Source organism: Mus caroli, unplaced genomic scaffold, assembly GCF_978045245.1.
Source record: "Mus caroli unplaced genomic scaffold, Mus_caroli_1 scaffold_2, whole genome shotgun sequence".
NCBI classification, from domain to species: Eukaryota; Metazoa; Chordata; class Mammalia; order Rodentia; family Muridae; genus Mus; species Mus caroli.
In genome coordinates, this window is record NW_028227257.1 from 61,032,595 (window position 1) to 61,057,178 (window position 24,584).

At 46.5% G+C, this 24,584-nt stretch overlaps 1 protein-coding gene and 1 pseudogene across 1 annotated transcript; one reads left to right on the plus strand and one right to left on the minus strand.

The window, feature by feature from the left end:
- Positions 1-1,520: 1,520 nt before the first annotated feature.
- Positions 1,521-12,521, minus strand: LOC110306941 (small ribosomal subunit protein eS27 pseudogene; annotated as a pseudogene).
- Positions 12,522-15,682: 3,161 nt separating this feature from the next.
- Rhov (ras homolog family member V) lies at positions 15,683-17,813 on the plus strand. The gene is made up of 3 exons (XM_021156285.2): positions 15,683-16,005; positions 16,181-16,239; positions 16,434-17,813. Exons 1-3 carry the CDS (start codon positions 15,798-15,800, stop codon positions 16,875-16,877), a joined length of 711 nt encoding a protein of 236 aa, XP_021011944.2. The 5' UTR covers positions 15,683-15,797; the 3' UTR covers positions 16,878-17,813.
- Positions 17,814-24,584: the final 6,771 nt, after the last annotated feature.

The following is a 24,584-nucleotide window of genomic DNA, read 5'->3' on the forward strand; positions in this document are numbered from 1 at the left end:
GAAAGAGAAAGAGAAAGAGAAAGAGAAAGAGAAAGAGAAAGAGAAAGAGAAAGAGAAAGAGAAGGAGAGAAAGAAAGAAAAAAGAGAAAGAAAGGTAGGTAACATTTTTAAAGAGGAAGAAAAAGTTCATCTTTGACTGTAAGAACAAAGTAGAGGCCAGCCTAGGCTGCATGAAACCTTATTTCAAAACCAGGGAGGGCTGGGGAGATAGCTCCGTGGGTAAAGTGTTTGCTGAGGAAGGAGTCACAGCAGCCACATTAAGGCAGGTATCTGGCAGGGTATGGTGACACACACCTTTGACCCCAGCAGAGTGATTAAAACAACAAAGCAGGCCTCTGAAACCCCAGCACTGCTGTGAGACAAGACAGGTGACTCCCAGCACCGACTGACCAGCCAATCTAACAATGAGGGAGTTCCAGGCCCAGGGAAGAATCTGTTTAAAAATAGAGTTGCCAGGCAGTGGTGGGGCACACCTTTAATCCCACGCAGGCAGATCTCTTTGAGTTCCAGGTCAGCCTGTTCTACAGAGTGAGTTCCAGGACAGCCAGGGAAACCCTGTCATCAAAAAGCAAAAGCAAAAAAATAATAAATAAATAAATAAATAAATAAATAATTTTTAAAAGATTTTAAAAAATGTAGATCCAGGCACCTCTCCATGAATTCAAGTTCAGCCTGGTTTTCATGGTAAGTTCCAAAGGTCCTGAGTTCAATTCCCAGTAAGCACATGGTGGCTCACAACCATCTGTAATGGGATCCAATGCCCTCTTCTAGTGTGTCTGAAGACAGCTATAGTGTACTCATATATGTTAAATAAACAAACAAATATATTAAATAAACAAACAAACAGTTCCCTGAGCCTGAAGTGTATAGGTCTGGATTCAGGCCCCAGCACTGACAATAACAAGACTGGGCCCAAATGTCAAATTGTTACCAAGTAGAGGACAAGAGATAAGAAAACAACTGATTGGGGGGTCTGGGGGGTGGAGAGATGGCTCAGCGGTTAAGAGCACTGACTGCTCGTCCAGAGGTCCTGAGTTCAAGTCCCAGCAACCGTAATGAGATCTGGTGCCCTTTTCTGGTCTGTCTAAAGACAGCTACAGTGTACTTATATACAATAAATAAATCTTTTAAAAATATATATACATTTTATATATTTTGCTTTTTGAGACAGGGTCTTATGTGTCCCAAGCAGACTTAGAACTCACTATGTGGCCCAGGGTAGCCTTGAACTTACCAGGTATCCATGAAGATGACTTTAAATCCCTGATGCTTCTCCTGAGACTATGACATAACTCGTACTAGCATGTCCAGTTTGTTATTGCTGTTGTTGTTTGAGACCAAGCGTTACTCTGTACCCCTAAAACAAGCCTCATGACAATTCTACTCTCTTGCCTCCTGAATGCTAGGACAGCAGGCCTGAGCTACAAGGCCAATCCTTAGACATTGTTTTTATTATCTTTTTTCTTATATTCAAAACGTGTTTATTGGGAAGGCTCCCACTCATTTTGAGTCAGGGGCTTTCAGTGCTGTTTCCTCCTGAAGGAGCATCCGTCCGTCAGCCTTGCTTTCCCACCTGTAGGCTGACAGAGGACAGTGGAGCAGCCAACACACAAGACTACCGTTTGTGCATGGCTAAAGACCATGGTGATTTTATAGCATCCTGGTCATTTCACATCTATAAAGTAGGAATTAGGGCTCTTGCACCAGGCGATTTTTCTTGTGTTTCCTCTTCTCCTCCTCAGGAGAGGGATGAAAGAGATCCTTTGTGAGGCCTGCTCTCGTAGGGAGGTTGTCACCACCAGAAAGGCTAATGTGTAGCCTAGGCTGACCTCAAACTCACAATCCTCCTGCGTCTGCCTCTTTCAGCAAATCCTACCAGCATGTACCACCACAACTGGCTATTATTTTCTTAAGTTTACTTTTCCTTCACCCAATTCTTCATCACTTGTTTATTTGTTTGTTTGTTGTTTTAATTTAAACTAGAGGGCTGGTGAGACGGCTAAGCAGGCAAGAGCACTTGTTGCTCTTACAGAAATTGGGTTTGGTTCCTGGCACCAGCATGGTGGTTCACAACTATCTGTAACTCTGGTTCCAGGGGCATCTAACGTCTGTGCACATGCTTTCATCCAGGCAAATACTCATACACACCAAAAGTAAATACATCTAAAAAAAAGCAATTACATTTATTGATGCCGGGCACACTGGGGTGAATGAGGGCATGTGTCACTGTGCGTGTGGAGGACAGAGGACAACTTGTGGCAGACAGTTCTCTCTTTCCACTGTGTGGTTCCAGGGACCCAACTCAGGCCATCCAACTCGGCATCAAGGCCTTTACCCCCTTCACCCAACGAACCACCTTGGGCCGCAGAATTCCTTTTCATCTGGTTCACCCAAGACAAACCTCTGAGAGTTACTTTACCTGACAACTCTGTTTGATAGTTCTCAGGCAGGGTCTTGACCTCATCTGAGAAAACCAGCTTTGGCCAAGAAGGAGCTGCTGTGAGAGTCTACTCTCACAGAGTACTCTCTAAAACACTTCCCAAAAAATGAGCTCATCCCCCAGTGTCAGGAAAGAGGCAGAGTTTTATTTTCTCATTGAAGGGAGAGCCTTGGGACAGGGTCTCATATGAACTGGACTATCCTCAAACCGATTGTGTAGCTGATGACCTTGAACCCCTGACCCTCTAGCTTCCTTCCTCCTCAAACCGATTGTGTACCTGATGACCTTGAACCCCTGACCCTCTAGCTTCCTCCTCTAGAGTCCTGGGATTATAGGCCTGAACCTTGCCCAGTGAAGGAGATGCTTTCAGTATCCTTTTGCAGATACTTTGAGCATACAATGGCCCAGAACATGCAACATCTTTCCAAAGGGAAGGAGATGGAGTAGAGTGGAGGAATACAGAGCCAGAGCAAGACTGAAACCCAGCAAGGCAAACTCCAAATCCTGTGACTCCCAGTCAAAGGCCTTAGTTGGCTCCACCCTTCTGGTTTTGCTGCCTACAACCTAATTCTCCCTCCTAGGCCGATTCCACTCCCTGTACACAGCTCTCCCTAGCAGGCCTCCTTTATCTCTGACATGTCCAGCATCCTGTAGTCTCCAGAACAGTTCAGGGTTTCTCTTCACACCTTCAGGGCCAACACACAGGGACTTCACTGTTACCTGTTTGGCCTCAGCAGCTGTGGAGGAATATCCCACAACCCCCTTTCTCCTTCATGACTGTAAAGCCAGAACCACGTGAACATTACCGCCACATTCCAATGCTGGTTTCCAAAGGAGCCCAGTCCTGTTGGGATCACATTTCCAGCAGCCTTAGTTTGTTGTTGCTTTTTAGGAGCAGAGAAGTCATTAAAAAAATTTTTTTCGAGCCGGGCGTGGTGGCGCACGCCTTTAATCCCAGCACTCGGGAGGCAGAGGCAGGCGGATTTCTGAGTTCGAGGCCAGCCTGGTCTACAAAGTGAGCTCCAGGACAGCCAGAGCTATAAAGAGAAACCCTGTCTCGAAAAACCAAAAAAAAAAAAAGAAAAAATTTTTTTCGGCCGGGTGTGGTGGCGCACGCCTTTAATCCCAGCACTCGGGTGGCAGAGGCAGGCGGATTTCTGAGTTCGAGGCCAGCCTGGTCTACAAAGTGAGTTCCAGGACAGCCAGGGCTACACAGGGAAACCCTGTCTCGAAAAACCAAAAAAAAAAAAAAAAAATTTTTTTTTCACAGGCTGGAAGCTTAGCCGGGTAGAATCTGGCTCTGAGGTCACCTGTCCCTATATGTCAATTTCCGCTGATTCTTCAGGCCGTTCCTGGGTCCCCATCTTCTTAGTCACATCACTGGAAATCCAGTCAGACTGACCAAGTTTGTGTGGGAAGAGGGAACCTCAACTGAGAAACTGCTTCCGTCAGATTTGTCTGTAGAGCTGTGCATAGTTGTGCAAACCCTTAATGCCAGCATCTGGGAGTTCCACGACAGTCAGAGCTACATAGTAAGACCTTGTCGGGGCTGGGGTGGGGGAAGAAGAAGCAAGCTGGTAAGCCATGGAGGTAGGCCAGTGAACACTGCCCCTTCGTGGCTTCCATTCCTTCCTTCATACTCCTGCCTCGGGTTTTTGTCATGGGCTCCCATAGTGTTAAATTGTGACCTGGGCGTGTAAGCCCAGCCAAATCCTTTCTTCTTCAAGTTGGTTTTGACCAGTATGTTTATCCAAGCAATAGAAAGCAAACTAGAAAACAGGCCCTCTTTTTATAATGCTACTAGTTTTCAGGCTGGAGATATGTCTCAGTAAAGGGTATAAAAGTGGACCCCAAGGCATGCATCTGTCACTCCAGTGCAGTTGTATGGATAGAGACAAGCCCATCCCTGGAGCTCCAGGCCAGACAGTGCAGATGGATCACTGAGTTTCAGGTTCAGTGAGAGTTGTTAAATAAATAAATAAATAAATAAATAAAGTTGGGAGTAATGAAAGCAAACACCCAAAACTGACCTGACCTCTGGCCCCCACACAGGTGCGCACACACCCGCATGCATGTGTGCGCACACCCACATGAACACATAGAGACAATACACACACACACACTGCTCAGTTGCTTTCTCACAGTCACCATCACAGAAGAACACATGTTTTACTGTTTACTTCAGAGATTTGAATGGACTCCAACGGTAACAGGCCACAGTTCAAGAGATGTCAAGCCAGTGGAGCCAGTCTTAAAGGGAGAAGCAATTACAGATTTGGCTGTGCCTTGGCTTGGCTGTTTGGCCAAATGCCTGTGCCGTCAAAGAAGTCGTGACTGCTAGTCTTATCGCCATTTGACCACCCATCACCATTCCCTTATCATGTTGTAGATAGTAGACGCCCGTCAGGTGGGAGGCAGCTGTTTTGTGAAGGAGTCACTCCAGAATCTCCCCGCTCTCAAGTTGCTTACATGGTAACAGAGACTTGAGGTGGGCTCACAGGAAACATGGAGTGACCTCTAAATTAGTGAAATTGACAGAGGACCAGGATTATTCCTGCAATTCAGCATTAAAAAACAAAAACAAACAAACAAACAAACAAATACTTGTCATGGTGCATTTCCTCTCCTTTCTTTTTCTTTTTCTTTTTTTCTTTCTTTCTTTTTCTTTTTTTCTTTTTTTCTTTTTTTTTTTTGTTTGTTTTTTTCGAGACAGGGTTTCTCTGTATAGCCCTGGCTGTTCTGGAATCCACCTGCCTCTGACTCCTGAGTGCTGGGATTAAAGGCATGCACCACCACCGCCTGGCTTCTTTTTCTTTTCTTAAGATTTATTTATTTTATGCATGTGAGTACACTGCTGCTCTCTGTAGACAAACCAGGAGAGGGCATCAGATCCCATTACAGATGGTTGTAAGCCACATGTGGTTGCTGGGAACTGAACTCAGGACCTCTGGAAGAGCAGTCAGTGCTCTTAACCCCTGAGCCATCTCTCCAGTCCCTCCTCTCTTTTCTGCTATAGATTAATTTTGGATCATCTTTTTTTTTTTTTTTTTTTTTTTTTTTGAGACAGGGTTTCTCTGTATAGCCTTGGCTGTCCTGGAACTCACTTTGTAGACCAGGCTGGCCTCGAACTCAGAAATCTGCCTGCCTCTGCCTCCCAAGTGCTGGGATTAAAGGCGTGCGCTACTACCCCCTGGCGGATCATTTTATATGCAGAAGTAAAAGATTCAGGAGCCAGAGAGATGGCTCAGTGGTTAAGACTGCATCCCACCCTTTCAGAGAACCCAAGTTTGGTTCTCAACACCTGTGTGGGTTGGCTCACAAGTCCCTGTCACTCCAGCTTCTGGGGGATCCAGTGGAGTGCCTGTGGCCTCCGAGGAGATCAGCACTCTTGTGCACATGCCCCCATATGCAGAGATACATAATAAACAGAGAAAACAAGGAACTGGAGAGATGGCTCAGTAGTTAAGAGCATTTACTGCTCTTTCAGAGTGTTGCTGGAATTTCCAACCTCAATAAGCCCATATAAAAACACACACAATCCTGTTATTATAATTATAAGCCATATGTCCAGATTGGTCAGATCTAACACAGTACTAACTTATTCCCAGCTATAAGACCCCCGTGTTCTTTTTTATTTGTTTGTTTTTTGTTTTTTTGTTTTTCAAGACAGGGTTTCTCTGTGTAGCCCTGGCCTGCCTCTGCCTCCCAAGTGCTGGGATTAAAGGCACCACCTTTACCTTTTTGTTTTGTTTTTTAATTTAAATGAGAGTATGGAGAGATGGCTCAGAGGTTAGGAGCACTCGTTGCTCTTGCCAAGGAAGAGGGCTTAAGTCCCAGAACCTACATGGTGGCTTATAACTGTAACTCCAGTTCTAGGGGACCCAATGTTCTCCTCTACAGCACCAGGCACACATGTAGTGCATATACATACTTACAGAGAAAACATACAGGTAAAATAAAATAATAAAATAATGGACAGGTAAGATGGCTCAGTGGATAAAGATCTTTATCCACATGTGCACCATGGCACATATAGAGCATCCACCCATACACATACACACATATATCCCTCATGTGCAAAATGTATTTTTTTTTTTTGAAACAAGGTTTCTCTAATATGTACCCTTTGCCTTTTGTGGAACTCACTATGTAGACTAAGCTGTCTCAGAGATCTACTTGCCTCTGCTTCTTGAGCACTGGGATTAAGGATGTGTGCCACTGTGCAATATGTGTGTAATTATTTCAAAAGTGAAACCTTCGGAGGCAGCTGTAGTGACACACACCTGGGACCACAGCACTCAGTAAGGGTGTGGTCAGAGCTCCTTGCTTATCGGAGGAACAAGAACCTCATCTAGTTTAATGTACTCTACATCTGTTGTGTGAAATTTGTAACATTTTTGGGCTGGAGAGATGTCACAGCAGTTAAGAGCACTGACTGCTCTTCCAGAGGTTCTGAGTTCAAATCCCAGCAACCACATGGTGGCTCACGACCATCTGTAATGGGATCCGATGTCTTCTTCTGGTGTTTCTAAAGACAGCTACAATATAGTCATATACATAAAATAAATATATATTTTTAAAATTTTGTAATATTTTTAAGACCAGGTCTCAAACTTGCTGTGTAGCTAAGAATAACCGTGAATTCCTGACCCCAGCTTTCCCCCACCCCTTTTAGACATTCTCCACCTATAGCCTGGACTGGACTGGCCCTCACAGAGATCAATGGGTTTCTTCTGTTTGCCAAGTGCTGAGATTAAAGGTGTGTACCACTATGCCTGACCCATTTTAAATTTGTAAATTAATTTTTATTTATTTTTGTGCGCATATGTATAGATAGGCACATGGTGCCATGATATCTCTGTAGAGCTAAAAGGGCAGCTTGTGGGAGTCAAGTACCTCCCTCTACAGTGAGGGTCACACTTGTGTCACTCGGGGGCAGGTCCCTATACTCCCTGGGACGTTTCAGTGAACCCCCTTTCATCCTCCCTCTTTCTGTCTCTCAAGTTTTAATTTTAAATTTTAACCTTTTATTATTATAAAAATTACTTATTATTTATTTATGTAGTTAGTTTTCTCCTTCCACCTTTATGTGGGCTCCAGGGATCAAACTCCTGTAGTTGGGTATCTCTGGTAAGCACCTTTACCTGCTGAGCCCTTGAGCCCCCACCCTACCCCCACCCTTCTTTTCTTTTTAAAGATTTCTCATTATTTATGTGGATGAGTATTACCTATATGTATGTATGTACATATGTGTGTACGTGTGTATGTATGTATGTACGTAGGTATGTATTATGTACGTACGTATGTATGTATGTATACCACATGCATGTCCAGTGCTGGTAGAGACCAGAAGAGGGCATTGGATTCCCTGGAACTGGAGTTACAGATGGTTGTGAACAACCATGTAGGTGCTGGGAATTGAACCCTGGTCCTCTCTAAGAGCAACCAGTGCTCTTCACCACTGATCCATCTCACTGCCCCCGCCCCTTCCTTTTTTTCCCCCCATTTTGTTTTGAGACAAGAAGTCATGACAGCCTCAAACTCATTATACAACCAAGACTGGTCTTGAATTAAATATGGGACTGAAGCTGGATTTGAACTCCTGATCTCCTGCCTCCACCTCCCTGGGATTATGGGAGTACACAATACCCAGTTGAGATGGCTCAGTGGTTAAGAGCACTTGGCTGCTCTTCCAGAGGACCCAGGTTCAATTCCCAACCCCACAAGGCTTCTCACAACTGTCTGTCAACTCCCATTCCTGGGCACTTGCCACCTTCTCACCATGGACATAAATGGATAAAATTAAATAAAAAGAAATTCTTTTCAGTCATATCCTGTACAGTGGTTGAGTGTTATACCATCCTGGGGTTTTGTGATGTCAAGCTGACCAGCATACACTCTCTGTTGTAAGCTTTTGAGTGAGAGAGTGACAGGAAGCTCGGGGTCACTAGAGAGGAACAAAAGCAAGGCTGTGTTAAAGAACACTGGAAAGGTTAAAGTCAGATGCTTGGAAAGAAAGGGCAAGCCGGGCGTGGTGGCGCACGCCTTTAATCCCAGCACTCGGGAGGCAGAGGCAGGCGGATTTCTGAGTTCGAGGCCAGCCTGGTCTACAGAGTGAGTTCCAGGACAGCCAAGGCTACACAGAGAAACCCTGCCTCGAAAAACAAACAAACAAACAAGAAATATATAAACCCGGCACTGGATTGTCACAAATTTGCCATTGGCGTGGGTTACACAGTGAGTTCCGTGCCATCCTGGGCTACCGTGTTTCTTCCTACTCAGTAAAACTGAGAAGATAGTTTTAGCAATAGTCAGAAATAATAAAGAGCTGAGTTAATTAAAAGGAGTCCTTTTGGATGAGGCTGGTTTTAGGCACATCCAGGGCTCACACGTCGGTCCTGAGGACCCCTGTGAAACAAGGGTTTCCTCCCCGAGTTCCCCGGGTTCCGTGGCCCCACGATTCCTTCCGGTTCACCACCTTTTCCTTCCGCTTCGCTTCAGGTTGGCTTCGTCGGCGGTGGTAGCTCCTGGCTCATACAGTCGTGGTGCGATGAACTCGATGTCCGAGGTAGGCCACCCAGCCTGAGCGACACCCGGCGTTTTGTTTCTGTTTTGTTGTGTGTTTTTTGTCATTGGAGGGATGGAGGGAGGCCGGAGACCCTTCCAGGGCGGCCTGGCCTTGCCTGGCCCCGTGTGTGTGACAGTAGGCCTCGCACAGGGACAACATGGTGCCTGGCTGAAGCCCGGTAGCGACCTTAGCCACGGTTTGCGTTCAGACACTTGTTCCTGTAGAGGTGTAGAAAGTTCGGGAAATGTTAGTGCTTTTCTGCGCAAGGCCATGATAATGTGGAGACCACCGAGCCACCGCAGAACGGCCTTGTTCCTAGAGCATTAAAACCTGCCCCTCTGCCACCCTGGGTCGATACCCAGGAATTATTAATTAATTAATTTTTGGTTTGTTTGGTTTGGTTGTCTTGTTCTTTTTTTTTGTTCTTTTTTTGAGACAGAGATTCTCAGTAGCCCAGGCTGCCCTGGTGCCCTGGAACTCACCCTGTAGACCAGGCTGGCCTCGGATTCACAGAGATCTGTCTGCTTCTGCCTCCCTAGTGCTGGGTCTTGTGTACCACCAAGACCCATATTTTTTTTTTATTTTATTTTGAGACCGAGCCCTACACTGTAGCCCAGGTTGGGCTTAGCAAGCCTTCCATAGCTTCACAGGAGGGAGCGCCCAGCTTCAGCCTGGCTGGTTGAGCATGTTAAGTGACAGCTCTTAGCGAGCCTTTCAATAGAATTGGGCAGGGTTTAAGGACACTTAGAGGTCGGGGTGGATATTATCAGTTGGGGTTGGCTGGCTACAGGGGGCTGGAGAGAAAAGAAAAGTGGAAGCTAAGGGTGAAGGACTCTCCCACAGGAAGTGGAAGGACAGGATAGAAGCCCAGAGATGGGGGAAGGGCTGGGAGGTAGAGGGTTCCACAGTGACACCATAAATGCTTGGTAACATGATACACCAAATGTAATGCCAAATGCTCTCAGGATCCAGCTAACTGGAAAATGTCATTTGTACCCAATGACTGTATCACTGCTATCATCGTCATTAAAATGCCGGTAAATAAGTGTTAAATATATAATTCTTTTTCCCTTTTTAATGTAATTTTTATTTTTATTAGGTTTATATCTTAGTTTATTTGGTGTGTGAGTGCTTGTGCCTTTGGGCAGCTGGCCTGTGGAGAGCAGAGGACAGCTTGTGGGAGTCTGTTCTCTCCTTCCATCATGTGGGTCCCAGGGATTGAACTCAGGTTTTCCGGCTTGGTGGCTGGCATCTTTACTCGCTGAACCATCTCAACCACCCATAAGATGTTTTTTTTCCCCTTTCATCTTCTTTGTATCAAAGCTCTTTGATCTCTGGGCTCATTCTTGACAGCAGGGATATGAAGTCTACAGAAGAAAGACATTTGTGTGGAACTAAAACACTTCTTGGAAGCTGTAGGGTTTTTTTGCTTTGCTTTGTTTTGTTTTGTTTTGTTTTGTTTTGAGACATGGTTTCTCTGTGTTGCATTGGCTATCCTGGAACTAGCTTTGTAGATCAGGCTGGCCACAGAGATCTGCTTGTCTCTGCCTCCAGAGTTCTGGGATTAAAGGGCTGTACCACCATCACCTGGTTTGTTTGGCTTTCAAAAAAGATTTATTATTATTATTGTTGTTGTTGTTACCACCATCACCTGGTTTGTTTGGCTTTCAAAAAAGATTTATTATTATTATTGTTGTTGTTGTTATGTATACAAATATTTTGCTTGAATGTATGTATGTACACCATTTGCATGCCTGGTACCCCCAGAGGTCAGAAGAAAGTGCCAAATCCCCTGGAACTGGAGTTGTGGTGGGAGTTGGGATATTGGGATGTTGGGATGCTGCCCTGTGGATGTTAGGAACAGAACCTGGGTCCACATAGAATTAATAAATCTAAAGAATAATGCATTTAATAAGGTAAATATATTTAAATAAGATAAGGAGCAAAAAGAAATGCCTGATACTGTGGTACACTTTAGTGTGGGCCTGTGGCTTGTTGGTTCTGAGAAGAGACTGTCACTAGTTTCTTTGAAACTTCTAATTCTATAATTCATCTTTTAGACTTAAGTATATCCAATAATAAAACAGGAACACACACATTCACATGCATACGCGTGCGTGTGCGCGCACACACACACACACACACACACCTCACTTCCATTATTATGTTTGTTATCAGTCAGAGCATACAACAGCATTTTTACAAGTCTAGAGCCTCATACAACTAGACTGAACATTCTGGAAGCTAAGTGTTGTTCCCATGAGTCAGGATCAGGGCTATAGTGGATTTGTCTGTTTAAGATCCTGCTTGTTGCCGGGCGTGGTGGCGCACGCCTTTAATCCCAGCACTCGGGAGGCAGAGGCAGGCGGATTTCTGAGTTCGAGGCCAGCCTGGTCTACAAAGTGAGTTCCAGGACAGCCAGGGCTATACAGAGAAACCCTGTCTCGAAAAAAAAGAAAAAACAAAAAAAAAGATGCTGCTTGTTTTAGAAGAGTTTAGATTAACAGAAGAATTGAGAAAGATTATCTGAGGCATTTTTATGTATCCCCACATCCAGGTTACTTTAATTATGAATATTTTACACCAATATGGCATATTGACCATTTTTTCTGTTTTTATTTCTGTGTATGTGTGTGTGTGTGTGTGTGTGTGTGTGTATCAGAAAGAGAGACACAGAGAGAGACAGACAGACAGACAGACCGACCGTGCTTTGTGTATGTTGAAGAGCCAACTACTTTTAGGTGAACTCTTGGAATTGAACTCATGTCATCAGGCTTGCACAGCAAGCACTTATCTACTGAGCCACCCCTGCAGCCCTGTTTTTATTTATTGGGATACAGTCTTGCCATATAGTTCATCCTGGGTTGAATTTATAACCCTCCTACCTCTCCCTTCTGGCTCCATTGGTAAAGCTTTTGCCTTATATAAACACAGGGACCTAAATTCCATCCCCAGAACCATATATAAATGCCAGGTGGTGATCAGTCTCGGGATCTTGATGGCCAGTCAAGTTAGCCTAATTGGTAAGCAGTCAACCAATGAGAAATAAGTTCCATAGGAGGTGGACAGTGTTCCTGTGGGTAATACCTGATAAGATGTCTTCCAACCTCCACACACATACACACGTGTGTATCTACTCATACACGTGTACATGTGTATTTTAAAAAGTGTGTGTTTAGTCTAGGTATGATGGTACAAGTTTATAACCTCTGGGACACAGAGGCAGGAGAATCATGAGCTCAAGGCCATCCTCTAATACATAGATAATTCAACACCAACTTGGGCTATGTGACACACTACCTCTAAAAAAAAAAGATTTATTTCCTGTCTCCTTCAAGGCCAAGGATTGAAAAACATTATTTGAAATTCTTATCCACACCTTATTTATGTATAAATTATTTGTAGGTATGAATTAATAAATATTTGTCTTATACTACGTTATAATATCACTTTACCTTGTTCAGATATCTCAGTTTGGACCATCACAGACTCTTCCAGTGGCTTCTTGTTCATATGCACGATTTACATTTCCCTGTCATGTTTGTCTGATTACCACCTCCTTACTTTCTGTCTACATATGTTCTAGGCTTCTTTTGTCTGTTTCCTGATGATCCTAGAACATACCATTTATCCAAGACATAACTTTGGTGCCAAAATGTAATCCTAGCAAATACATCTGGGAGTTGGGGCGGATGCAGCAAGTAGTCAGGAAGACACAACCCCGACACCACAACCCCAACACCTCCAAGAAGAGGACTTTCCCAGAAGTAGCAGCCAGAGTCCCAAGTCCTCAGCTGAGAAATAGATGACTCACCAGCTCCCAGGTTGTCTCCTCCCTCCCCCTCTTGCTGACAGGACTGTACCCAAACCAGCTGAGACAGAGAGACCTTGGTCAGAAATTACTTCACCCATGAGACGAAAGAAGAATGGCCAGTCTCAGACTAAGGTAGAACATTTACTCATGCCCAACAGACATCTCCCATGTTTGTTCCCTTACTGCATTATTTACATGGCTTCAGAAAGGATTAAAAGTATCACCCTTCAATTTACATTTTAAAAAGCTTTTTTTTGGCTTTTTTCCCCTTTGAGACAGATTTTCATATTTCCCAGGCTGGCCTTGAGCTTGGCAAAGTTCAAAGGAGGCTTTGAACTTCTGATGCTCCTGCCTGTACCTCTTTTTTTAATTATTTATTTTATGTATATAAGTATACTGTTGCTATCTTCAGACACACCAGAAGATGGTTGTGAGCCACCATGGGAATTGAACTCAGGACCTCTGGAAGAGCAGTCAGTGCCCTTAACCACCGAGCATCTCTCCAGCCCCCTGCCTACCTCTTTATTTTATTATTTTGAGACAAAGTCTCATTGTGTAACCCTGGCAGGTCTGGAACTCAGTGAGTAGTCCAAGCTTACCTCAGCCTTACAGAGATCTGCCTGCCTTTGACTCCAGAGTGCTGGGATTAACAATGTCTGCCACTATGCCCTGCTCTGCTATTTTTTTAAGATTTATTTATTTATTATATGTAAGTACACTGTAGCTGTCTTTAGACATACCAGAAGAAGGCATCAGATCTCATTATGGATGGTTGTGAGCTACCATGTGGTTGCTGGGATTTGAACTCAGGACCTTCAGAAGAGCAGTTGGTGCTCTTAACCTCTGAGTCATCTCTCCAGCCCTCTGCTGTTGATTTTGAAGCACTAGGATTATAGGAGTGTGCCTTCACTCCAGATTTAGGTCTTGCTGGGAGTAGAACCCAGGCCTTGCTTTGTTTTATAGCAAACCTGCTGCCTCAGCCTCCCAAGTGCTGGGATTACAGATGAGTGCCACCATGTCAGGCTAGATATCTAGTGTACTAGATGCCTCTGTACTGCTCACGGCCTCTCCCCTTTGTCTTCCCGCCTGTGGGAACGTCTCTGAGATCTTTGTGCAGACTGAGATGACAGCTACTTCTAGAGTCAGAGAAAGGATCCTCAGCCTGTGTCACTTGTTCTGGCTACAGTAGAGACTGAATTAGTATCTGGCTACTCCTTTGCTCTCTAGTTGACCTTCCTAAGGCTGAGTCTGTGAGTTCCTTAAAAAGGGCGAGGACAGTAGGTGGCCCAGAAAGAGCATCTGCAAATGGATAGTAATGATGGGCTTTTATGGTAGTGATAAGATTAGGGATGGCCTGCAGAGATGGCTCAGTGGTTAAAGATGCATGCTGCCCTTGTAGAGGACCTGACTTCTGTTCCTAGCACTCAGGCAGGCAGCTGCATAGCCCTATGTAACTCAAGCTTCAGGGGGTCCCAGGCTCTTTTTGGTCTCCTCAGCACTGTACTCACAGGCACATATTCATGCCCATGTAAGATACACTTAATTACAAGTAAAATCATTACTTAAAAAGGACAATAGTAGGTATTTGGGGAATTTATAAATATTCAAATGTATGGTGGGGGTACTGAAGAAATGTCCCAGCGGTTAAGAACACTTGTTGCTCTTGCAGAGGACATGAGTTTGGTCCAAGTACCTTATAACTGCTAACAACCTTTTGTAACTCCAGTTCCAGGGAATCTGACATTCTATTCTGGTCTTCTTGGGTACTGCATCCATGTGGTACATAGACATACATGCAGACAAGACACCTATACACATAAAAATAAGACTTTAAAAATATTCAAAATATATTTGATAATGACAGTATAAAATCCATTGTGAAGTTCCACACCTTTTGTCTGAATGGCTATTCTATCTGTATAGAAGTTCATTGGCCATCGGTCATCTCTCCAGCCCATTTATATGTATGTGTGTGTGTTGTGTGTGTATACATGTGTGTGTGTGTGTAGCTAGACATTAAACATAGGGCTAGACAGGCACTCTACCATAGATGACATCACCAGCCCCTATAATATATGTGTGTATACATATTTTTGTTTCTTTGTTTTTGAGACAGAGTTTCACTCTAGTCCTAACTGGCCAAGAACTTACTATGTAGACCAAGTTGGCCTCAAACACACAAGATCCTTATACCTCTGCTCCTCCCTCTGTTCTTACCACCCCAGTGCTGGGAATAAAGATGTGGACCAGCCCCATGCCATGATATTTGTTTATTTGAGACAGGGTCTCACATTATAGTCCATCTGACTCTGTATCACAGAAGATGGCCTTGAACTTGTGATCCTTCTAGGGTGCTGGGGTTAGAGGAATGCACTGCCAAGCCAGGGTACTAGGATCAGACCCAGTACTTTATATGCTAGGCAAGCACTCTGAGCTACATTCTCAGCTTCAATCTCAGTATATTAACAAAATACTTTATTAATAAAATTACTATTCTGATGTTTAGTACTTGGATAGATAGATAGATAGATAGATAGATAGATAGATAGATAGATAGATAGTGTTATTAACTTAGAAAAGATGAATGTGATGTGTTTAATTTGAACATGCAGTATTAGGGATTCTGTAGTTGCATCTTCCTACTAACAATAAATTGTGGATTTACCAAAATACCATATGCCCGGGCTTTGTCCTTGTACCTTCGTGGAGCCTGGTTTTCATATTCCTTTCTTTTCTGGATGCTTGGTTTTTTTTCCTGGGTGTTCTGCAGAGGGAGGCTCCAGGTCGGTGGGCGGGGTCGGGGCACTAGGGACATGCAGATGAGGTGGGCGGGGCCCAACATATATACCTTCTGTCAGCCTCTAGCGGGCGTGCCCAGCTTGGACAGATTGTCAGCGTCCGGCTGCGGAACCTGCTTCCCCGAGTGCCGCGGAGCCTGTTCCGGGCTGGCCCCTCTGCTACCCCAGGAGCGGGCCATGCCGCCGCGGGAGCTAAGCGAGGCCGAGCCACCGCCTCTCCCGGCCTCGACCCCTCCTCCGCGGCGGCGCAGCGCCCCTCCGGAGCTGGGCATCAAATGCGTGCTGGTGGGCGATGGCGCGGTGGGCAAGAGCAGCCTCATCGTGAGCTACACCTGCAATGGGTACCCCGCGCGCTATCGGCCTACAGCACTAGACACCTTCTCCGGTATGTTCTATAACCCCGGGGCCCCTGAGGCTGGGTAGGGTTGTGCATTCAGTAGCCTGCTGGCGGGAGGGTAGGGAAGACCCCGGGAGCAGGCCCGGAGGTGGCGCTGGTGAGGCCTGCTGGAGGGACGAGGATGCTGTGCCTAAGTCATGCTTTCCCCTCCCCACCTCTGCAGTGCAAGTCCTGGTCGATGGAGCCCCTGTGCGAATCGAGCTTTGGGACACCGCAGGGCAGGTGAGAACCTGGGTGTAGCCTTCCTTAGGCAAGGGGTTGGAGAGGGTTGGAGGCTGGGAGGATCCCTGCATGGAGTGGGAATGGAACAGGCCTTGGGCTTTAGCACTTTGAGGTCTCCATCCCCAAGGGAGAAGCAGATTCTGGTTCCAATGTGGAGGGAATGATGTTGCTAACAACTAGCCTTGCCACCCCAGGAGGACTTTGACCGGCTTCGTTCTCTCTGCTACCCGGACACCGATGTCTTTCTGGCTTGCTTCAGCGTGGTGCAGCCCAGCTCCTTCCAAAACATAACAGAAAAATGGCTGCCTGAGATCCGCACTCACAACCCCCAAGCACCTGTGTTGCTGGTGGGCACTCAGGCTGACCTAAGGGACGATGTCAATGTACTAATTCAGTTGGACCAAGGAGGCCGGGAGGGCCCAGTACCCCAACCCCAAGCCCAAGGTCTAGCTGAGAAGATCCGCGCCTGCTGCTACCTTGAGTGCTCAGCCTTGACGCAGAAGAACTTGAAGGAGGTGTTCGACTCGGCCATTCTCAGTGCGATTGAGCACAAAGCCCGCCTGGAGAAGAAACTGAATGCAAAAGGTGTGCGCACGCTGTCTCGCTGTCGCTGGAAGAAGTTCTTCTGCTTTGTGTGAGCAGCTATGGCAGTGCAAGAGATAGGCGGGTGGCCTGGGACTTCTGGACCCTGAGACATCGGATACTGGCAGGGCCTGGCCAACCCCTGGAACTCAGTTCTCTATTGAACACAGGGCACATGGGCCTCAAAGCTGTACACCCTGGTAAGCCAGGGTGAGCTCTGTCTGTGCAGGGGCTGTCCGATTTGGATTTCTTTGGTCAAGACTCACAGGAAAATCCCAGCACTTTGATTTTCATGGGATAGCTCCATCAGCGTCAGTGCTGCTGAGCAGCTTGGGATTAATTCTCAGTTTCTTATCCTGGGGCCACAGGTCAGTTTGGCTGAATGCAGGCCCCTCGGGGTCATCCCCATCTCCTAGCACAGTTCGAGGATCAAGGAGAACAGTGGGGCATCTTGCAGGGCTGGCGGCTGGTCAGCTTGATTTGGAGACGTTTGAGATGGGTTATGAAGAAGAGGGCAGTGAGAAATTGAGAGGGAAAACAGAAAGTGAGGTGAGTGGTGGACAGGAGGCAGATTAGAGGCCTGGGCCTGGAAGGAGGAAGACAGGAAGAGGAGAAGGGTGGACAGCTGTGGAGAAGGCTGACACCTGGGCTGCCCTCGAGCCCCAAGGCCAGGGAGGACAGGACTGCTCCCTGGGAAGAACTGGGTCTCAGGGTTCCCCAGGCACTGGCCAAACTGGCTGGGCTAGCAGAGGGGCAGGAAGTGAGAGTTAAGGCCCAGCAAAGGGAGGGGGAGGAGCTGCAGGTAGGAGCCTGAAGGAGGAAGGGGCAGGGACTGTCCCTTTCCCCAAGGTCATAGTTTAGAAGGTGAGCTATACAATCTGCAAATAAAACCTTCCATTTCTCAAGCTGCTGTCTGTGGTCTCCTGGAGTGGTCAGCCCAATGCCCCTTCATAACCTTTGCCAAGGCCTGACAGCCTTGGTAGATGGATTGGAAACTGAGGCTTGGTTGAAGGGTGGGGGCTGGATCAGATGGGACAGTGTGATGGGAACTGGACTAGGGGGAACAGGTGTGGGGCTCCCTGCTTGGGGCTTGGTTTACTTGGTTCCCAGGAGAGCTAGCGTGGGAAGCAGCCTGGAAACGGGTTTCCCCAGGTGTCAGGGCCAGAGCTGCTTTCCCATGACCTCATCAGGTAGGTGGGGCCCCTCCCTTCTCCCCCTCCTTTCTAGAGTGTGATGCTCAGCTTTGGGGCTCTAGGACAATCTCAAGCCCTCTAGCCTTTCTGCTCCTATTCTTTGAACTGTTTTTCAGGACCCAGGGTCTGGCTGAGACGTGTCACCCCAGTTTGAATACCAAGCAAAACCTATACAGCTTTAAAACTCAACCACTGGCCAAAGCTGTGGCCTTGGGTTGTTTGGACCAGTCTTTATCCTTGACCATACATACCTACTGCAGGTTAGGGTGCTGGCTGTGGACAATGTAAATAGAGGTTTGACCCCAGGAATCTTGTGTCTGTGAGGGTTCACTGGCAGAAGGCGTGGAGGGGAATGGGAATCCAAGGACTGGAACTAAGAGGCACGTTAAAGAGTATTTTGGGGAAAAAATAAAACTTATTTTACCATAAGGAAACTGTGGTCTAGAGACAAAAAAAAGGTAATATGTAACTGAGTGGTTAGAGGAGCAGCAGGGTTAGGTGTATAGGTGGCGTTCTATAGAAGTACTTCTGAGGGACACCTAGGACACCTGCTAGGCACCTGCTAGGCCAGGTGAGCACCCATCCCCTATCTCATTCCACTGGGGCCCAGGTCCCTCTCCAGGAAGCTACAGGTGTGTGTGTGTGTGTATAAGCATCACTGAGGGACAGAAATACTAGTCAAGTGAAACCTTAGGTAACCCCAAGTTCAGTTTTAGCCAAGAAAGTCTCCTATCCCTGAGAGCACCAGCCACCTTTTTTGTTTCCTTATTTCCTTAGGTGGAGGTGGTAAGCTGCATTATGACAGATAGATCCATGGCTAGCTGCTACCCTAAGCCTACCTGGTGTGCTCCTTTCTAGGACAGAGAGAAAGACAGACCCAAGTTCAAGATTAAAAGTTCAAGTCCTGACATCCAACAGCACAGGCAAATAATTTTGATTTTTTTCTTTTCCTCTTTCTCTCTCTCTTTTCTTTCTTTCTTTTTTTGGAGACAGGACCTCACTTTATAGTCCTGCCTAGCATGGAACTCTCAAAGCTCCACTTGCCCCTGGTTCCCAAGTGTTAGGATAAGAGGCCAGCCCTACCAACCAGCTCATTTCCCTTGTCTGTAACTCAGTTTCCTTATTTGCAAAATGAAGTAGTCTTGAGTAGAGATTGCCAAATCGTTCTAAAGGCTCTTGGGACTCTGGGACGAAGAAACCTGATTTGGTGGCCTTGGCCTCTCCACTGCACGCACAGTCTGGTTTCTCTCATGGTCCCAGCATCTCTGAGTCACTGAGGCTGCAACCTCTGTGCTCACGCTTCCCCTCATGACAGTCGCTCATCCTGGTCAGGATCTACTGACTCACCACTGCATCCATCCCTGTGCCTCCCAGGCACCTCCCTCCCCCAGCACTGCAGTCAGTTCTGTTCTCTTCACTGGGCCTCTAAGGCCTCCTCAAATCTGACAGCAGTCTGGACCAGCACAATTTGTTTTATGATCCTCAATTATTTCCTGTCTTTGGCTAAGTTTTGGCTTTTGCAAGATCGAGTTTTAAAAAATGTCCCCTTGCCCCTCCCAGGTAGCCTGCTTCTCCTCTGGCCATCTTCTAGCACCTCCTCCTCCAGAAGGTGCTGGGCTGTCTGTGTCTTCACGGCTGCTCAGCACAGGGAGGGAACACTAAAGATACTCCCAGCTTTGCCAAAGAGACCACACTTATGCCCTGTGGGTTTGGACAGTGTGTACCATTGTCCCTTAACTGTTTAGACTCACCAGGATCACATTCAGCTCCAGGTTTGTGTCACTGAGACCCAGAGCCCCAGGCTTGGGGCCAGCACGTGTGCAGGACAAGGCTGTCCAGCATCCAGTCTGCCCCTCTCACACCGCCTCTTGTAGCACAGCATTTCTCTGCTTCCTGACACAGACGTTTCAATTTTTTCTTTCAGTCCTAAGGATCAAAAGCCAAAAGGCTTTGCTCAACTAAAGCAAGCATTCTATAGGTGTCTACCCTTATAGGAATAGTTGTTATTACTTGGATAAAATCATGTGTTATATACAAATGTATATACATATATGCATGTAAATGTATATGCAAATACAATGTCCACATCAATGTAAATTTTGTGAGATGGGATCTCACAGATTGTTTTTTCTATTTTTTCGTTGAATTTGCTTATTTAATTTTTTAGTGCTTTTGTCAGTATGTATTAGCTATGCATAATAGTTGGTTTCATTATTATGTTTTTGTTTGTTTTTTAAGTCAGGGTCTCTCCTGGAGCCTTAGCTGTCCTGGAACTCACTCTAAAGGCCCCAGGCTGGCCTCATACTCAAAGAGACTCACCTGCTTCTGCCTCATGAGTGCTGGTATTTACCAGGTGTGCGTTAACACTACCCAGCTAGCTCATTAGGACATTTTCACAGGGCTTTTTACCATATTCAACACACACACACACACACACTGTTAACATTTCTTGTCCCCCTCCCACTCCCATTAATTCTCTTCCTGTTCTCAACTGGGCCCATCTTTGTGTGTATGTGTGTATGTGTCCCAAGGAGTTCATTGTTCTACATACACAAGAGCAGTGGATACAGCACTGAAGAAAATGTCTGGGGCCAGCAGTGCTGGCACATACCTTTGATCTTATGCTGGTGGGATCATCCAAGCAGCTCCATGCCCTTTCTCTTTGTCTCCTTAGAAAACAAACATGCAAGCAAAACAACAATGATAAAATAAAAACACCAGATACATTCACAAATCAAAAACCACCAAAATACAAATCAGTAACCATAATATATAATCAAATGGAAAGGAAGACCAAAAAAATGCCCAAACAAAGCAACATGAGACAGAAAATCTACAAAAGCACAAATTCCTGGACCTGGCATCGAATCCCTGTAATCACAATTGCAGTTGTTTTGTGTTTGATGGGCAATGGGCCTGCCCTAAAGTGTGACTAATACACCCACTGAGAATCCCTTGGAGAAGACTAATTTTTCCTCTTTTTAAAGATTTATTTATTTATTTTATGTATATTCATACACTGTAGCTGTCCAGATGGTTGTGAGACATCATGTGGTTGCTAGGATTTGAACTCAGGACCTTCGGAAGAGCAGTCAGTGCTCTTAACCACTGAGCCATCTCTCTAGCCCCCTAAGTTTTTCCTTTGCAAGTGGATATCAGTTGGAGATAACTTCTTGGCTAGGGGTGGGAGGCCGTGTTGAATTGTCTCTCTCAGCACTGGAATCTCAGCCAGCTTGGACCGTGCAGGCCCTGGGCAGCCACAGCCTCTGTGACTTCCTAAGTGCCAGTCCTGTTGTGTCGGAAGACACTGCTTCCTTGGTGTCCTCCATCCCTGCTGGCTCTCACCATCTTTCTGCCTCCTCTTCCTCAGAGCTCCCTCAGCCCTGGAGAGGGGGGATTAATAAAGACATCACTTTTAGGTCACTTACTCACTGCACGCTGTCCAGTTGTGGGTCGCTGTGTTAGCTCCTATCTACTGCAAGAAGAAACGTCTCTGACAATGGCTCAGCACAGCACTGACCTGAAGCCCAGGCTGGCCTTGACTTGAACTTCTGATACTTCTGCCTTCACCTCTCAAGTGCTGATTACAGGGACTCACTACCATGTCCAGGTTATGTAGAACTGGGATTCAGTACCCACAGATCCACTGCCTGGTGTGTGCCAAGCAGGTACTCTGCCTACTCAGCTACAGTCCAGCCATTGGTGTGTTTGTTCACATACACTTACCTATTTATTCTCATTATGTTGCCCAGGTTAGCCTGGAACACGAGGACCTCCTGCTTCTGCCTCCCGAGCAGAAGGAAATTAGTTCCACCGTCCTTCCTTCTTTCCTTGGCTGTCTTTAGGATTGACTTTAGGGTCTTGTGCACCGTGCATAAGTGATCTACCCTCTGAGCTGTGTTCCCAGATATCTGCCCACACGCCGCTCCCTTTTCTCCTCACCTTTTATCTTGAGGACAGGTTCTTGTTCAGTCCCAGGATCCATGTAGTGGAGAGAACCAACTCCAGCAAGTTGTCTTCTGACCGTTCCTTCACCCTGACTTCAACACCCTTGGCTAGATCCTCACCTAGCTAGCATAAGTCACAATACAGCTATGCTAGTTCCTTTGTTTGATTGTTTGTTTGTTTTCTTGATTTATTTCTTTTGTGTGTGTGGGGGGGAGCAGGATTCATGGGTCATTGAGAGCAGAAAAACATGTCCTCTATCTTTGGTTTGGTGACAGTCTCCCCCACACTGCCCCCCCCCAATCTGAAGTAAATTTCTGAGGAAGCATGCGTTTATATGTGTGTGGCTGGGGGAGGGAGCTTATCTCTGCTGGAGGATGAGTCATGGATCATGAGTATTCAATAAATCCTAGATGACAAATGTGTATACAGTTTCACACATGTGTCTTTCTCTGTGTGGCTGACTCGGCTATGTATTCGAACATTTTTCAGTGCAAAAGTCAGTAATTACATACATGAGTATCTATGTAAATGTGAATGGCTATTTAAAATGTTTAAATTACTTTATATTTATGGGTATTTTTGTCTACATGCATATCTGGTGTGCCCGGTGCTCTCCAAGGCCAGAGAAGATGTCAGATCTCCTGGAACTGGAGTTATTGGCTCTGATAGTCGTGATCTGCCATGTGGGCACAGGACCCCTCTGAAAATCAGCCAGTGTTCTTATTAACAGAGCCCTCTCTCCAGCCCTAGCTAGCCATCTTTATTAACAGTGTGCATATGCCTGTATTTGCATCAGGTCTGCCCTCAAGAGTGTGTGTTATATAGAATTGCATTTGTAGCTGGGGAAGCTCAAGGGTCTTTGTGCTCATGTCTAAGCATCTGTGTTGCCCAGCTTCCCCGGCCTGTATCTCTGTGTCAGAGCTCGATTCTGAGTTGTCCTCTGTGAGTGTCTTTGTGCTGAGTGTGCTTGCTCAGCATGGATTGTGTGAATGGGAGCACACACACCTGAAGCAGCTGTGTCCTCTGCTACCGAATAAGAGCAGAGTGGTGCCCAGAGCTGAGGTGACGCACCCTCCTTGGTCTCTGCATTCTCCTGGGAACCAGCTTACCAGTGAGACCGTGAGACCGAAAGCAGACATCGTCAGGAGCACCGGCCCCTTTTGCAACCAGCCCTTGCCCCAGGCTGTAACCACAGATCGTATTGCACAGGTCAGACCTGCCCACTATGACTGGCTGCCAGGAAACCCAGCTCTTAGCAGGGCTGTGCCAGCAGTGCCCTCCTTGGGCTTGGGCCAGATCCCTGGTAAGGTGAGCAGAATATAGTAGAGGGGCCTCATGAGTCACTGTGAACAGTAGGGAGTGACTTCCTGGGTCTGGACACTGTTGCTTTCTGTCCCTGTATGCAGCAATACTTAGGCAATCTTATGTCTATCAACTGCCTGTCATAGGTTTCCTGATCTTGAATCCAGGCCTTTTGTCAGAGTTCTGCACAGGGATTGAAGGGTCTACTCTAACCAGTGGGTTTCAAATCTGGAAGTGGAACACAATTTTAATCCTAACACTTGGGAGGAAGAGGCAGGAGTTTGAGGTCACCCTAGTCTATGGAGGGAGAGAGAGAGAGAGAGAGAGAGAGAGAGAGAGAGAGAGAGAGAGAGAGAGAGAGGAGGGAGAAGGAAAAGAGGAAAAGGAGAAGAGAAGAAGGAGAAGGAGGAGAGGAGAAGAGAGGGAGGGGAGGGGAGGGGGAGGGGAGAGACAGGGGAGGGGAGAGAGAAGGGAGAGAGGGGAGGGGAGGGGAGGGGAGAAAGAAATGGGTCTCTTGGAGGGGGAAGCTGAACAGGCCAGGGTTCTAAGGGTCTGGGTGGGCCTAGGTTGGGAGTAATGGAAGGGGAGGCAGAGCTGGGTGAGGGTGAGAAAGGGTGCTATCACTGGGCTATCTCCTCTCCTGCTGGAACATTTTTAGGGCTTTCTTTCAAACTGAGTGAGGCCGAAGGATGGGCCCCCAACTAGAATGTCGTGGGACTCATTGTCAGACTATAGAGCCTTGGATAATAGATGGGTGTTCAATCACCTACTTGTAATCCCTCTGGAAGATGAACTCCATCATCGTCGTCGTTGTCATCATCATCATCATCATCCCATCCAGCATCTCCAAGTCTCTTTGACCCTCACCTGCAACAGTATGTCTATCTCCCCAGGTTTCCATATATCTCTTCCCAATCCTAGACCCCAGCATTGAGGGGCATCAGGAATGGGGCATTAGGTCCTGTGTGAGCCTAGGAATTCCCTGGGGCCTTTTGGAATGAGAAAGCACGTAGCCAGACCCCACCCAGGGACACCTGTCTGTTATTGCTTCCTCCTTCAGGCCTGTGCTCTGTGTGATTAGATTCCATTGCTTCTGCCTGCCTTCCTCTTCAGCTTTGATCCTGCTAACACAGCTGTTCACAGTCGCTGTCCCTCCAAGAGACATGAGATTGTTGTTCTCCTTGCAAATCAGGAGACCCTTTATTCTGGAGACTGTACAACCCACCCACTCCCTATGCCAGGCAATAGGATGTGTTCATTGAAGATCCTTACCCTCACCAATTACACACACACACACACACACACACACACACACACACA

Coding starts and splice junctions, on each gene's coding strand:
- Rhov (XM_021156285.2), top strand. CDS start 15,798: ATGCCGCCGCGGGAGCTAAGCGAGGCCGAGCCACCGCCTCTCCCGGCC. Junction 16,006..16,180: donor AGCACTAGACACCTTCTCCG/GTATGTTCTATA, acceptor CCACCTCTGCAG/TGCAAGTCCTGGTCGATGGA. Junction 16,240..16,433: donor TTTGGGACACCGCAGGGCAG/GTGAGAACCTGG, acceptor TTGCCACCCCAG/GAGGACTTTGACCGGCTTCG.